Source organism: Fusarium solani (assembly GCF_023522795.1).
Source record: "Fusarium solani strain SB1 chromosome Unknown bctg00000010, whole genome shotgun sequence".
NCBI classification, from domain to species: domain Eukaryota; kingdom Fungi; phylum Ascomycota; class Sordariomycetes; order Hypocreales; family Nectriaceae; genus Fusarium; species Fusarium solani.
Genome location: NW_027072147.1, coordinates 1,511,546 through 1,525,283, shown reverse-complemented (window position 1 = coordinate 1,525,283; position 13,738 = coordinate 1,511,546). Strand labels below are relative to the sequence as shown.

At 52.9% G+C, this 13,738-nt stretch overlaps 3 protein-coding genes across 3 annotated transcripts; all 3 read left to right on the top strand.

The window, feature by feature from the left end:
• Positions 1-698: 698 nt before the first annotated feature.
• Positions 699-4,552, top strand: MRS44_014563 (uncharacterized protein; the record flags this gene model as incomplete). The annotated part of the gene is made up of 6 exons (XM_065618462.1): positions 699-717; positions 773-2,922; positions 2,970-3,261; positions 3,320-3,474; positions 3,526-4,161; positions 4,217-4,552. The coding sequence occupies 6 exons, from the start codon at positions 699-701 to the stop codon at positions 4,550-4,552; spliced, it is 3,588 nt and encodes a 1,195-aa protein (XP_065474534.1).
• A 1,274-nt stretch (positions 4,553-5,826) lies between these two features.
• Positions 5,827-8,275, top strand: MRS44_014562 (uncharacterized protein; the record flags this gene model as incomplete). Its single annotated transcript, XM_065618461.1, has 3 exons — positions 5,827-5,859; positions 5,907-6,091; positions 6,145-8,275. The coding sequence occupies 3 exons, from the start codon at positions 5,827-5,829 to the stop codon at positions 8,273-8,275; spliced, it is 2,349 nt and encodes a 782-aa protein (XP_065474533.1).
• Positions 8,276-10,150: 1,875 nt separating this feature from the next.
• MRS44_014561 (uncharacterized protein) lies at positions 10,151-12,942 on the top strand (the record flags this gene model as incomplete). Its single annotated transcript, XM_065618460.1, has 5 exons — positions 10,151-10,163; positions 10,320-10,381; positions 10,497-10,528; positions 10,626-12,603; positions 12,670-12,942. The coding sequence occupies 5 exons, from the start codon at positions 10,151-10,153 to the stop codon at positions 12,940-12,942; spliced, it is 2,358 nt and encodes a 785-aa protein (XP_065474532.1).
• Between the last annotated feature and the right edge of the window lie 796 nt (positions 12,943-13,738).

Genomic DNA, 13,738 nt, shown 5'->3' with positions numbered 1-13,738 from the left:
TCGTCATCTGTTGCGGGAAAAACCTCACCACGGTCAGGATATGCCGAAGAGTGGGAGGTCATGCCGTGGCTTCAGGGCGTGGGGAGCCCTTGAGATGACGTCTGCGCAAGATGAAATAGACCCCCATTGTGGCACTAACTGAGGTACCTCAGGATGAGATGATAGTAGGTTGAAATGTCAAAAGGCTATAGTGCCGAGAACCAATGACACTCTATTCTTTCGAATTGCTTGGCAGTGTAGGAGCATGAAAGCATCATCACCAAGTCCAACTTAGATGGAAGTCATGAAGCATGGCCGCTATAACATTGTTCCGGCGCATTATCTCAGTGGTTCAGAGAGCAGCAATTCAGAGCCTCCAATCCCCACATCCCGGCTACCAGGTCAGGTACGTACCGGGCCTCATGTAGGGCACCCGCCAACCTCTGACCGTATGCAACCCGAAAGTCAGTAATAACATCAAACTTCGAACATCGATCGACGACTCGCCCTGCCTCTTCGCAATTCCTCCGTCCTGGCCTGACGGAAGCACCCATGTCGGCTCTGTTGCCCTGTCTGCAGTACCACTTTCTGGGAAAATACATCCCTTAGCAGTCCGCGCGCGCCGAATGTAGCGCCGCCCTCCACCCACCTCAGATACGACATACACACACCCAACTACCCCAAGTCGCGAATCCCCTCCCACTCTTGTGTGGCTAGCCATGGATCGCGCAAGGAAGCGTATGTCTTTTTCGTTCTTCTTCTTACTGGGGCAGAGAGCTTATCATATTCCTAGGCGAACTGCGCGCTTTGAACGACAAGGCATGGGATGGCGAAAAAGGTGTGAATCACTTCCCATGTCTACCCCACCACTCCCCCCGCTTCCGCCTGTTGACATCAGATAATATAGATCTCTTCCCTGTTGGGAAGACGCTCGACTCGTCTCTCAAGAAGAATACCGCTTTTATTAAACGATTGCGAACCGCCATCACCGCTGCTACCCTCAGCACCTTCCTCCAGGAAATCCGAACTCTCAGCTTGCACAAGTACCTCTCCGAGATTATATCCGCCTGTTATGAAGGGCTATGCAGACTCAAATCGCCCGGCGAGATTGAGGCTGGCGTCGAGATTGTCAGCGCTCTGCACCAGCGCTTCGGTCCGAGCGAGTTCACGGAATACCTAGCTTGGCTACTTGGGAAGGGTATGGCGACACCAGACAAGAGTATCCTCAAGGCTCTGGCTCCCGAAGCTCGCGAGAAGGAAGAGAAGGAGCGCATCACCCGTCAGCGCGCATTGCTCCGTGTAGTGACCGAACTCTGGTTGGTTGGTGTTGTAAGGACTCTCGACGATGTAAGCCGACCCGACGATGCGACAAAGGGGGCAGCAGGCAAGGTCGTCGAGCTCAAGACTCGGACGAACAAAGGTGCCGGCGCAGACCCCTTCCCATTAGAAGTGCTTAAGGACCTTCTTGGATACGATCGCGAACACGCAAATCTCCCACTCCTCGTCATCTTTGTCAAGTCATTCAGCTGGGATATCCTAGGGGTCAAGCCGAGTGGTGCGGACGGACGAAAGACGGTTGAGGAAGACGGCACAACTGAGGGCAATGAGGACACCAATGATGAAAAGGACGAAAGTGGAATGTCTTCCGACTCAGACCAACCATTTACCGAACCCGAGATGCGAGAGCGCTTCAGGAGTGTCCTCAAGAAGTACTTCGACGACGTCAAAGGGCACATCACTCGAGATCAAAAGTCGATTCAGTCACAAGCCCGACGCAATGCCGAGGCGTACGTCAAGTCTGGCGAGGTTTTTGAAGATCGACAGGCAAATTATGAGAAACAGGTCAAGGCTCAGGAGCGCCTAGTTTCCAACGCCCAAGTTATCGCAGATGCCATTGGGGCTGAGATGCCTGACTTGAAGGATTCGGACGACTCACTCGGCGCATCCAATGGGTCAATTGGTCTAGTCAAGACTGGTGATTACTTGCGCTCGATGGGTGACGGAGCTGGTATCTGGGAGGACGAAGACGAGCGCCGCTTCTACGAAAACTTGGTCGACCTCAAGGGCAAGGTCCCGCCTATTCTTCTCGAAGACGGCAAGAAGAAAAAGACCGACACGGATGAACAAGTTGGCAAGAAGATTGATCCTGCCGAAGCTGCTGAGGCTGCCAAACCCGCTGATAGTGCTGATGATCAGTCAACGGCAATCGCCAACCGAACCATTGGTGCCCAGGTTGATGCTCTCCTTGCTCGCCTGCCAGAGCTGACCAACAAAGATGTTGTCGACCAGACAGCAATTGACTTTTGCTTCCTCAATTCCAAGGCTTCCCGCAATCGTCTTGTCAAGGCTTTGACCGAGGTTCCCAAGGGTCGAAGTGATTTGCTTCCATCATGGTCTCGTCTTGTTGCTACACTTGGACGGTACATGCCGGATGTTCCCAAGGGCCTTGTCGACTATCTCGATGCAGAATTCCGAAGTCTGCAAAGGCGAAAGGAGAAGGACTTCTTGGGCCAGGTTCGACTGAGCAACATTCGGTATCTTGCCGAGTTGACCAAATTTGGCATCGTCCCTGAACACGTCGTCTTTCATTGCTTGAAGGTCAGTCTCGACGATTTCTCGCGCATGAACATTGAGATTCTGTGCAATCTCATTGAGAACTGCGGTCGATATCTTCTTCGCAACCCGGAGACGGCTCCCCGTATGGTGAGTTTCCTCGAGACTCTCCAGCGGAAGAAGTCTGTTCAGCACATTGGACAACCTGAGCGTATGCTCATCGATAACGCCGTCTACTATGTCGACCCGCCTGAGAGACCGGCTATTGAACAGAAGGAACGGACACCAATGGAACTCTTTGTTCGCAAATTGATCTATGTTGATATGACCAAGAGAAATTACAGCAAGATCTTGAAGCAAATCAGAAGACTCCACTGGGAAGAGACAGAAGTCTGTATCCCTTGCTTCTCTATATACCAGAGACTGACATGGTTTAGGTTGTTGCCATTTTAGAAAAGGTTTTCTCAAAGCCTGGCAAGGTCAAATATGGCAGTGTCCATCTCCTTGGAATTCTGCTGAGCGCCCTCTATCGCTATCATCCTGCATTTGTTGTCAAGGTCATCGACAACGTCATCGAGTCCGTAACCTTTGGGCTGGAACAGAATGACTACAGATTCTATCAGCGACGCATAGCGGAAGTCAAGTATCTTGGCGAGCTCTACAATTACCGCATGCTTGAGCACCCAGTCATCTTCGACACCATGTACAAGATCATGACATTCGGATATGGTGGGCCTATTAACATTAACTACCTATTAAACAGGATATATGACTTATTGCTTCACAGGTGGTCCGCCCATCCCTGGCAAGTTCAACCCGCTTGATCCTCCGGATGACTTCTTCCGCATTCGCCTTGTCGCAACTATGCTGGAGACTTGCGGAATGTTCTTCAACCGAGGTGCAGCAGGCAAGAAGCTGGACTACTTCCTCTCTTTCTTCCAGGTATAAACTTTTCTATTCGGTGGACAGCGTCTTCTTACTGACTCGCACAAGTATTACATCTTCACAAAGGGGCCTCTGCCTATGGACATCGAGTTCTTGGTGCAAGACACGTTTCATCTCACACGTCCGCAATGGAAGCTCGCTGCTGGTTTGGATGAAGCCGTCAAGGCGTTCCAGCTTGCTGTCGCCCAAGATCAGAAGTCGGCAGGTGTTGACAAGACAGCCGATATGGATGACGCCACTAGTGATCCTTCGTCCGATGATGACAACGGCGACAATGACGATGTGGATGGTGATGACAACGACGAGAGCGCTTCCGAAGAGGAGGATGCAGATGTGAGCCAGGCAAGCACCAAACACCATCGTTTAGCTAACAAGCGGTTCCAGGACATTGAAGAGGAGTCTGACAGCGAGAGCACTTTTGAGGAAGAAGCTATTGTTGTCACTCGACAGGAAGAGGAAGTTGACCCTGAAGACGAGGCTGACTTTGAACGAGAGTATGCCAAGTTGATGGCCGAGAGTCTGGAGTCGCGCAAGTTTGAGCGCAAACAGCTCTTCGACGTGCCACTTCCAGTTCGGGCCAAGAATCGCGAAACACCGTCCTCGACAGAAGGGGCCAGCAGTGAAGCCCCTCCCAACCACACTATGGCGTTCTCGCTACTCACCAAGAAGGGCAACCGGCAGCAGGTAGGGAGATTTCCATTGGCTGGGACCATGACCGTGATGGCTAATCCCGCACCAGACACGAACTGTCGAGTTGCCATCGGACTCGACTTTTGCAATCGCTATGAAGAACCAGCAGCAGGCTGAACGGGAGGAACAGCAGCGCATCAAGAACCTGGTGCTCAACTATGATCTTCAGCAGAACGAAGATCCGGATGGTGGTACAGACCCTGGCTCCCCAGAACTTATTCGCAACGTCAATATTCACATGTCAACTCAGGCAACGAACGGCCGGCGACGTACTATCACAACCGTCTGGAAAGGTCGAACAAGGACCGCGGGCAAAGGTCCAGGAAACTCCAGCTCAGCGATGTCGATTGGTAGACGTGTGAGGATGGGTAAGGTTCACAACTAATCTAGCCTCGGGCTCTCATCCTTCTTGGAGGACATGAGAAAGATGGGGACTCTGACGAGTATCCTTCATCTTTATTGTGCCTCCATCTACAGGTCAAGATCATTCGAACGGTCAACGCGCGCCCGATTCGCGCCACGCGTACACGCTCACCGAGTCGGATAGCACCACTCACCAGCTAACCAAAAAGCACCTGGCATGATCCGTTCCGAGCGTCATGCCTGAATCGCCATGGATTCGAGGACAAAATGGGCTATCTCCATATCCCTTGGGACGTGCTCAACGCCTCGTTTGGCAATGGCCAGGCAAACACACCCTTTTACTCGTCACCAGAGCTGTGAGAGTTTGCACGGTTGATGATGCCAGGGGGAGGGTGTACTTGTCAGGGAGCCGTCGCGACGAACGAAAACCTATCAAATATTTTCATGGGTCTGATGATCTTGACAGGCTGTTGCCGTAAAGACACCGCATATTGCTTGACACCGCGAAATGAGATTTAGGTATCTGCGAATACGTCAGGTCGCTAGATGTGTTAGTTCGCTGTAGCCAAAAAACCAAACGTGCTCTATAAACGCTATTGATTCAGATTTACTACTGTATTCCTTGGCCAATGTAGTGTGAGTGCTTTGAAGGTCGTGTTGGTCTGCCAAGAACGGATACTCACGTTGTATACAATATTTGTTTGCCCTGATGGGAGAATTGTTTGCCTGCTCAGATGCTGCATACGGCTATTATTTGGTCAGTATGCTTCATTTATGCTCATTCGAGCAGTCAGCTGGTAATATTCATCTTGACTTGTACATTCATTCCTCCAAGCGCAAATTCAATGTGGTGATACCTACCTTCCCCCATTGTGCCTTCTCTCTCAAGCTTTCCTGGCGCCTTCCACACTTCAGTCCCCCCAGGCCAAATCATCCCCTTCCGTTCCGTACTCATCTTTAGTGGCTTGACATCTGTCAACTCGCTCCGTTTGTAACACCCTTCGCATCCTCTCATTCGAGACTCGCCATTACATGCGGGCAGCCGTCGAGCGCTCACTCGCTCACGGCAGCGCCACAGTAAGGAGGTGGTCCATTGGAAGAATTCATCCATCCGTCTTGGCTCCCGCGAGCTGTGAAGCTCTGTGGGGAGCCTGCAGACTCTCGCCCTTCAGGTGTCGAGTGTGAGGCCGTCCGTCCATTCTCACCTTCTCCCAGCCTTTGTCTCTGGGGAAGCACTTCCCGGCGGGATACAACCCAGTCAAGAGCTCGGAATACATTGATTATCCCGTTGCAATCATGGCGGTGCTGGATGACTGGCCTTTGGAAGATGTACGTATGCATGCACCCGAGTGCTGCCCACTCTCCCTATATCGAAGCTGATCCGTTTCCGAAAGATTGTTTACACGAGTATCGTGGGTGTGGTTCTGGTGATGGCCTGCCTCGAGTGGTTTCTCTGGCTGGCAGCTTTTGTTTACTGCCTCGTCAAGGTCTTCCAGAAGGCAGAACACTGGTCCATCAATGTACTTTGCGTCGTTGTTGGCGTCGCATTTGTTCTACTCCGGTAAGTTGATGCCTTGTATTTCACATCAAAGGGCACAGACTAACTCATCCCAGCGCCATCTTCCTTCCAATCATGGTAGTGACGCTGCCATTGCCGAGCCAAGTTACCAAGCTATGGCCAGAAGAGATGGTGGCGTTTCTCCAGTGGTTCGCCTTTTGGAGCTTCGCCATATTGCTCACAGTCCCTTGGCTGTTCTGCATCTATCAGCTCGTTACCAATCAGCTCGGCCGGACGAAGCGCATCAAGCAGGTTCTCGACGATGTGACTGCGCCTAAAGTAGTTGTTGTGATGCCCTGCTATCGAGAGGAGCCCGAAGTCCTCATCAAAGCTATCAATTCAGTCGTCGATTGCGACTATCCAGCCGCATGTATTCACGTTTTCTTATCCTTCGACGGCGAGCAAGAAGACGAGCTATATCTCAACACCATCGACCATCTTGGCGTGTCACTCACAATGGAGTCGTATCCTAAGAGCATCGACGTAAGCTACCGCTCAGCTCGCATAACCGTTTCTCGATTCCCTCATGGAGGCAAGCGTCACTGCCAAAAAGTGACTTTCAAGCTCATTGACAAAGTGTACGAGCAATACCTCAAGCGAAACGACAATCTATTTATCCTCTTTATCGACTCGGATTGCATCTTGGACAAGGTTTGCCTTCAAAACTTTGTCTACGATATGGAGCTCAGTCCCGGCAATACTAGAGACATGCTGGCCATGACTGGCGTCATCACCTCGACGACGAGAAAACATAGTGTTATCACCCTGTTACAGGACATGGAGTACATACATGGTCAGCTGTTTGAGCGGACTGTCGAGTCCGGGTGTGGCTCTGTCACTTGTCTACCTGGTGCGCTGACGATGTTACGGTTCTCGGCCTTCCGGCGGATGGCCAAATACTACTTTGTGGACAAGACGGAGCAGTGCGAGGATCTGTTCGACTTCGCCAAGTGTCACCTGGGAGAGGATCGCTGGCTGACGCACCTCTTCATGATCGGGGCCAAGAAGCGGTACCAGATCCAGATGTGCACGTCGGCATTCTGCAAGACGGAAGCTGTTCAGACCTATCGGTCCCTGATTAAGCAGCGACGCCGATGGTTCCTTGGCTTCATCACCAACGAAGTTTGCATGTTGACGGATTGGCGCCTGTGGAAGCGATACCCAATCCTCATTCTAGTTCGGTTCATGCAAAACACCATCCGGACGACGACCTTGCTATTCTTTATCATGGTCCTAGCCCTGATGACAACAGTCAAGAAAGTGGACGACCTTCCCGTGGGATTCATCGCCATCTCTCTCGGCCTCAACTGGATGCTGATGCTGTACTTTGGAGCGAAGCTCCGACGATTCAAAATCTGGCTGTACCCGCTCATGTTTATTCTGAACCCGTTTTACAACTGGTATTACATGGTGTACGGGATCTTCACGGCAGGGCAGCGAACATGGGGTGGACCGCGAGCGGATGCTGCAGCAGCAGACACGCACACGACCGCACGGGAAGCTGTGGAACAGGCTGAAAAGCAAGGTGATGAACTGAACGTGGTCCCAGAGACATTCAGAGCAGCACGCGAAGCTCGCAGAGCAGCGTCAAAGCGAGAGTCGGCCGTAACGAGCAATCTCGGACGGTCCAGGAGCGTGGTGCGACCACCAGACAATATTGATGGCAAGTTTTCAGCTCGTCAGAAGACGGCATCAGGAACATATCTACATCCAGATGAGCTGGATGTGAGTGCAGATGATGTCGAGTCAGGAGCATACGCCAGACCCCAGTTACGGGAGCGAGACTCTTTTGACAGTATTATATCTAGCGGAAGCATAGGCTTTGGGGTGTGCACGCCACGACGAATGAAGCTTCTCATGGGTGAAGAAGACCGTCGCAAGTACGAGATTGCGCAACAGATGCAAACGCAGGCTTCAGAAGTGGGCAACATGCAGGCGGTTCTGCCCGGCCGGGAGCTCTCGGATTCACCTCTGAGGCGAGCAAACTATCTGGCCAGCACAAATGCAAGGCATCTACATGATCAAGGGCAGTATGATCGAGTTGCCCAAGGCGAGTCAAGTGAGGGGTCCAACATTGGCTCGACGGAGGAGGTGGCCAGTCCAGCCCAGGAGAGAGGGCAATCCAGGCTTGGTGAGAATATGTCGTTTGCGAGCCGGATGGCGAGAGGGTTGAAGCAAAGCAGATAAAAAGATGACGACAGTTTACTCGAGATTGACTGCAACATATTAGCTGGTAGGTGCTGCAGATGGGAGTTAGATAGGTCTATGCTAGATGAAGCTATTTTGGTGGAAGAGGTGTGTGGTGCAGATTGTTGACATGCCGATCTTGCATGGTCATTGGCAAGTCAGAGTCGTACGGATGGTCTACCCCGCAATATTGGAGCCGGACGGTCCATGACAAGATAAGATGAGAGGGAAGCCCGGAGATGAGGATGAGCGGGCGTGACCGGGGTGGGTGCCAAAGGTGATCCAGGCGTTGTGTTATTATCCAGGTGGATGAGGTTGCTGGCGTGGGATGAGATGAGGCAAAACAGACCAGACCAGTAGGTAGGAGGACAGGTTTGACATGAAACGTGATGCATGGGTGGACGGTGATTTAGAAACAGGCTCTGCTAGCGGGATGGTGAATAATGCGTTATCATGACAAGCTCTTATTATTGAGGCCCGCATGAATGGATCGCAACTCGGTTCGCTTGTCCAGGGTAAAGAGCCCAACGATGATCACAAGGAAGCATCTGGTTTGTCGGTGAGCCGGTGGAAGAGCCGGCGGAGCAAAATGTGCCTGATGTTAGTTGTTAAAGGCTTGGCACGAGTTGAAAGGTTGTGTCAAAGTCATGCAAATTAATGTTGAGGGCTGGGTAGTTGTTAGTCATGGATGGTTAGCCGGGTTTAAGGCCGCAATCCACGGGATGGAATTCAGGGTTTGTGAGGTTTGTGTGTGTGTACCACGGAGTAGATATTGTCGAGAGAAGACGCTTAAGAATGGATGTCTTGATGCTATTATACCCAGGAGCCGGGTCGTTGCTGGGGTCTCGTCTCGCCTGGTCACCTCTGCCCCTCTATCAACAAACAGCTTGCCTCACCTTGGGGAGCGGGGGAGGGGCAGCATCTTTCGCCCAGGCACTTTTCTCCTCCCCTTGCTAGCACAAATCATTTTTCTCAACCAGACGAGGCGAAGTCTAGGTTGCCTTGGACGCGAGTCAAAAAAAAAAAAAAAAAGTACATCTGACATGCAATGACCCAATTGCGACTTTGATTAGGCGCCTTGTGCTTTGGCTCGGTGGAGATGCAAGAAGTACCACCCCTGCAAATTGCCTACCTCTTTTTTTCTTTCTTTGCCTTGCAGCTGGAGCTGGCAGAATCGCAAAGAAGACTATCGTCGTTTCCAGATTCTGATGGATGGCAACAACGGGGACCCTGGATGTTATATCTATTCCCACTCTGTTTTCTAGGCAGGAGGGGAGATAAGTTGAAGACTGAAGAGAATAAATAGTTTGCCTCGTGCATTACTCGCTTGCCTCTTTGTATCCTTTGTTCTGAAAGAAAGAAAAGGAAAAGACGCATCTTCTCGAATCGCCTCGAATCCAAAATCGCAAGTAGACCATACCTGGTTTACATCATCGCACTACACTGCACCTACACCACGTTGCACATCGACCCGCAGGTACCCTCTACCTGATTCATTCTTCCCGGCTACCGGGAAACCCACTGAAAGGAAACCGAATTTTCCAGTTTTAGCCACTGTTTGGGGGAGAAAAAAAAGCTGAGGTCCATCTCTCTCAGTAAGCGGCTTCCCCGACCCAAGGCTTGGTTGCCCCTCCCCTCCCTCACTTCCCCCTCCACCAAAGGAAAGGAAAGGAAAAAAAAAACCACAAGCCAAACCTGCGGCCCAACTCCCCCCTCCATCCTCACGATCTATTCCTGCCCTTGCGCTCGCCCTTCTCTCTGTTGAGCATTTGCGCGCATCGCTCATACTCTTCCCCCTTCTCTCCTCTTATTTCTTTCCCTTACCTTTAATACCCTCAGTTTGTGTGCGTGGGCAGATTCCCACCAGTCGAAATCATGAGTGTCGTTGGTAAGTTGCTTGCTGCCCTCTTCTCTTTGCTTTCGCAGCCCGTCCCGCAATCCGCTATCGCTTCACACCTGCCGCCCACCCTCGGTCTGCGGGAGAGATAGCCTCATCTTGTATCCCGGATAAGCTTTGCTGACCATGGCGCCTTGCCTTCTACAGGTGTCGATTTCGGAACCCTCAAGACCGTCATTGCCGTCGCCCGAAACCGCGGCGTCGATGTGGTGCGTATACTCCCCGTCGTCCTGATCGACCGCCGGCTGTCCTGTCATCTGCGGTCGATGGGATAAACACACAATACAATGCTCACCTTTGGCTGACTCTTGCTCTCCCATACAGGTCACCAATGAAGTCTCAAACCGATCTACTCCGTATGTTATCCCCCTCCTCTTGACCCCGCTGTCAAATCAAAACAACCCCGCCATCATCAATCAGGAAACATGTTTACTGACAGCTCTCGCTCTATAGTTCCTTGGTAGGCTTCGGCCCCAAGTCTCGCTACCTCGGTGAGGCGGCCAAGACCCAGGAGATCTCCAACCTCAAGAACACCGTCGGCTCCCTCAAGCGTCTCGCCGGCCGATCCTTCAACGACCCCGACATTCAGATTGAGCAAAAGTACATCACTGCGGCCCTTGCCGACGTCAATGGCCAGGTCGGCGCCGAGGTCAGCTACCTGGGCAACAAGGAGAAGTTCACGGCCACCCAGCTCGTCGCCATGTACCTGAGCAAGATCAAGTCTACCGCCGCTGCCGAGCTTAAGCTGCCCGTGTCCGACATCTGCATGAGCGTGCCTCCGTGGTTCACTGACATCCAGCGCCGCGCTCTCATCGATGCTGCCGACATCGCCGGCCTCAAGCTCCTCCGCCTCATCAACGACGGCACCGCCGCTGCCCTGGGCTGGGGTATTACCAAGCTCGACCTCCCCGGCCCCGAGGAGCGCCCCCGCCGTGTTGCCTTTGTCGACATCGGCCACAGCAGCTACACTGTCTCCATCGTCGAGTTCAAGAAGGGTGAGCTCGCCGTCAAGGCCACCACCTGGGACAAGGACTTTGGTGGCCGAGACTTCGACCGCGCCCTGGTCGATCACCTCGCCAAGGAGTTCAAGGGCAAGTACAAGGTCGACATCATGACCCACGGCCGTGCCCTCGCCCGCACAATCGCCGCCGCCGAGAAGACCAAGAAGATCCTGTCCGCCAACCAGCAGGCTCCCGTCAACATCGAGTCGCTGATGAACGACATTGATGCCTCCGCAATGATCACCCGCCAGGAGTTCGAGGCCATGATCGAGCCTCTCCTCGTCCGCACCCAGGCTCCCCTCGAGCAGGCCCTGGCCCAGGCCAAGCTCACCAAGGAGGACATCGACATCATCGAGGTTGTCGGTGGCGGTTCCCGAGTCCCTGCCCTCAAGGAACGAATCCAGGCCTTCTTCGGCAAGCCCCTCTCCTTCACCCTCAACGCCGACGAGGCTCTTGCCCGTGGCTCCGCCTTCAGCTGCGCCATTCTCTCCCCCGTCTTCCGTGTCCGCGACTTTTCCGTCCAGGACATCATCAGCTACCCCATCGAGTTCGCCTGGGAGAAGGCCCCCGATATCCCCGACGAGGATACCAGCCTGACTGTCTTTAACAAGGGCAACGTCATGCCTTCCACCAAGATCCTCACCTTCTACCGAAAGCAGCCCTTCGACCTCGAGGCTCGCTATGCTCAACCCGAAGAGCTTCCCGGCAAGACCAACCCCTGGATCGGCCGCTTCTCTGTCAAGAATGTCAAGGCCGACGGCAAGGACGACTTCATGATCTGCAAGCTTAAGGCGCGTGTCAACATCCACGGTGTTCTGAACGTTGAGAGCGGCTACTATGTCGAGGACCAGGAGGTCGAGGAGGAGATCAACGAGGAGGGTGATAAGAAGGATCCCGATGTGAGTTTTCTCGAGTCCATGCCACGTCCCAACATTCCTGCCCCGGACCAGAGTCCGGAATCTCCTTCATCATCCGCGTCGGTCGGAGATGGAGGTGGTAACCAACCCGCTAAACGTCAACGTCTCGACGAGGATGTACGGGTCAGCTCGCCTCAGCTCCCGACCCTTGTTCCCAAAGTCTCAGCCGAATCCGTCCCAGAACCCCAATCGCTAACATCTGCTTCCCTCAAGGCCATGGAGACCGACAAGGATGCCCCCAAGAAGACCCGCAAGGTCAAGAAGCAGGTCCGCAAGGGCGATCTGCCCATCTCGACTGGCACTGCTTCGCTCGACGAGGCTGCCAAGACTGCCCTGCTTGAGAAGGAGGCTGCCATGGTGATGGAGGACAAGCTTGTTGCCGACACCGAGGAGAAGAAGAACGAGCTCGAGGCCTACATCTACGACCTCCGTGCCAAGCTCGATGACCAGTACGCCGACTTCTCCAGCGAGGAGGAGAAGCAGACTATCAAGGCCAAGCTCGAGGCCACCGAGGTATGTTTTGGATCCCGATTCTGGATTCCGTGATCAACAAGACAATGATGCTGACCATGCCTTCAGGACTGGCTCTACGATGAGGGTGATGATACCACTAAGGGTGTCTACATCGCCAAGATCGACGAGATCCGTGCCATGGCTGGACCCATCGTCCAGCGCCATTTTGAGAAAGTCGAGGCGGAGCGACAAGCCGCTCTCGAGCGAGCCGAGGCCGAACGGGCTGCGAAGAAGGCTGAGGAGGATGCTCGCAAGGCTGAGGCTGAGAAGGCCGGCGTGGACCAAGAGATGAAGGACGCCGATGCTCCGCAACAGGGCGGCGAGGCTGACCCCCAGTAAGTTGTGATAGGAGGAAGATCATGACACAGCTGTATGGTACACCTCGGCTGTGGTCACGCACATGATATGAGACGAATGACGCCCGAAAAATATGTTAAAAGAGGCCATGAAGAAAGAAGCGGAGGAAGAAATAGAGCATGTTAACGGTTGCAACGGCTTTTTATTGGGAGAGGGAAGAGGGAGGGATCATCATGACGGATATGTTACCCGCTGTTAGACCACTTTTGCCTTTAGTAGCTAGGATCCATACACTCAGGCTTGGTTCAAGTCTTGGAGCCTTTGGACTTTGCCCGTGTCATTCTTTGAACTGTGCCATGTCGGTGAGAGAGGCAAGAGAGGTGAGGTGGCGTGAGGTGAAATGACGGTGAGATGGGCGAGACAAGGGGGGCCAGTTCAGTCAAGTGTGTTGTGAAGTTGGGTAGTTGGATAAGAGATGAGATAAGATGAGATGAGTAGAGTTGAGTTGATTTTATAGAATAAAGTATTGATTACAAACTGAGCCATACATGCATGAAGCCATCGAAGGATGGATGATGGATGTTAGTTGCAACTCGCTTTTGGATATAACCCTCTATATAAGACCTTGGACCCTCTCGCGCCTCCGTCTGATGCGTCCTCAATCTTTTTTTTTTTTGGTTCCCCAAACAATGCAACCGGCATAACATAACATACATGAATGACGTGATTCCATTCTTCGTAACAGATGCAATTTCTTTTCTCCATCCCCCCTTCCCCCAGCTCTCCCCCCTCCACATGCGCAGTAGCAATCTTCCTCTTCCCGACGGGAGCTTGACCC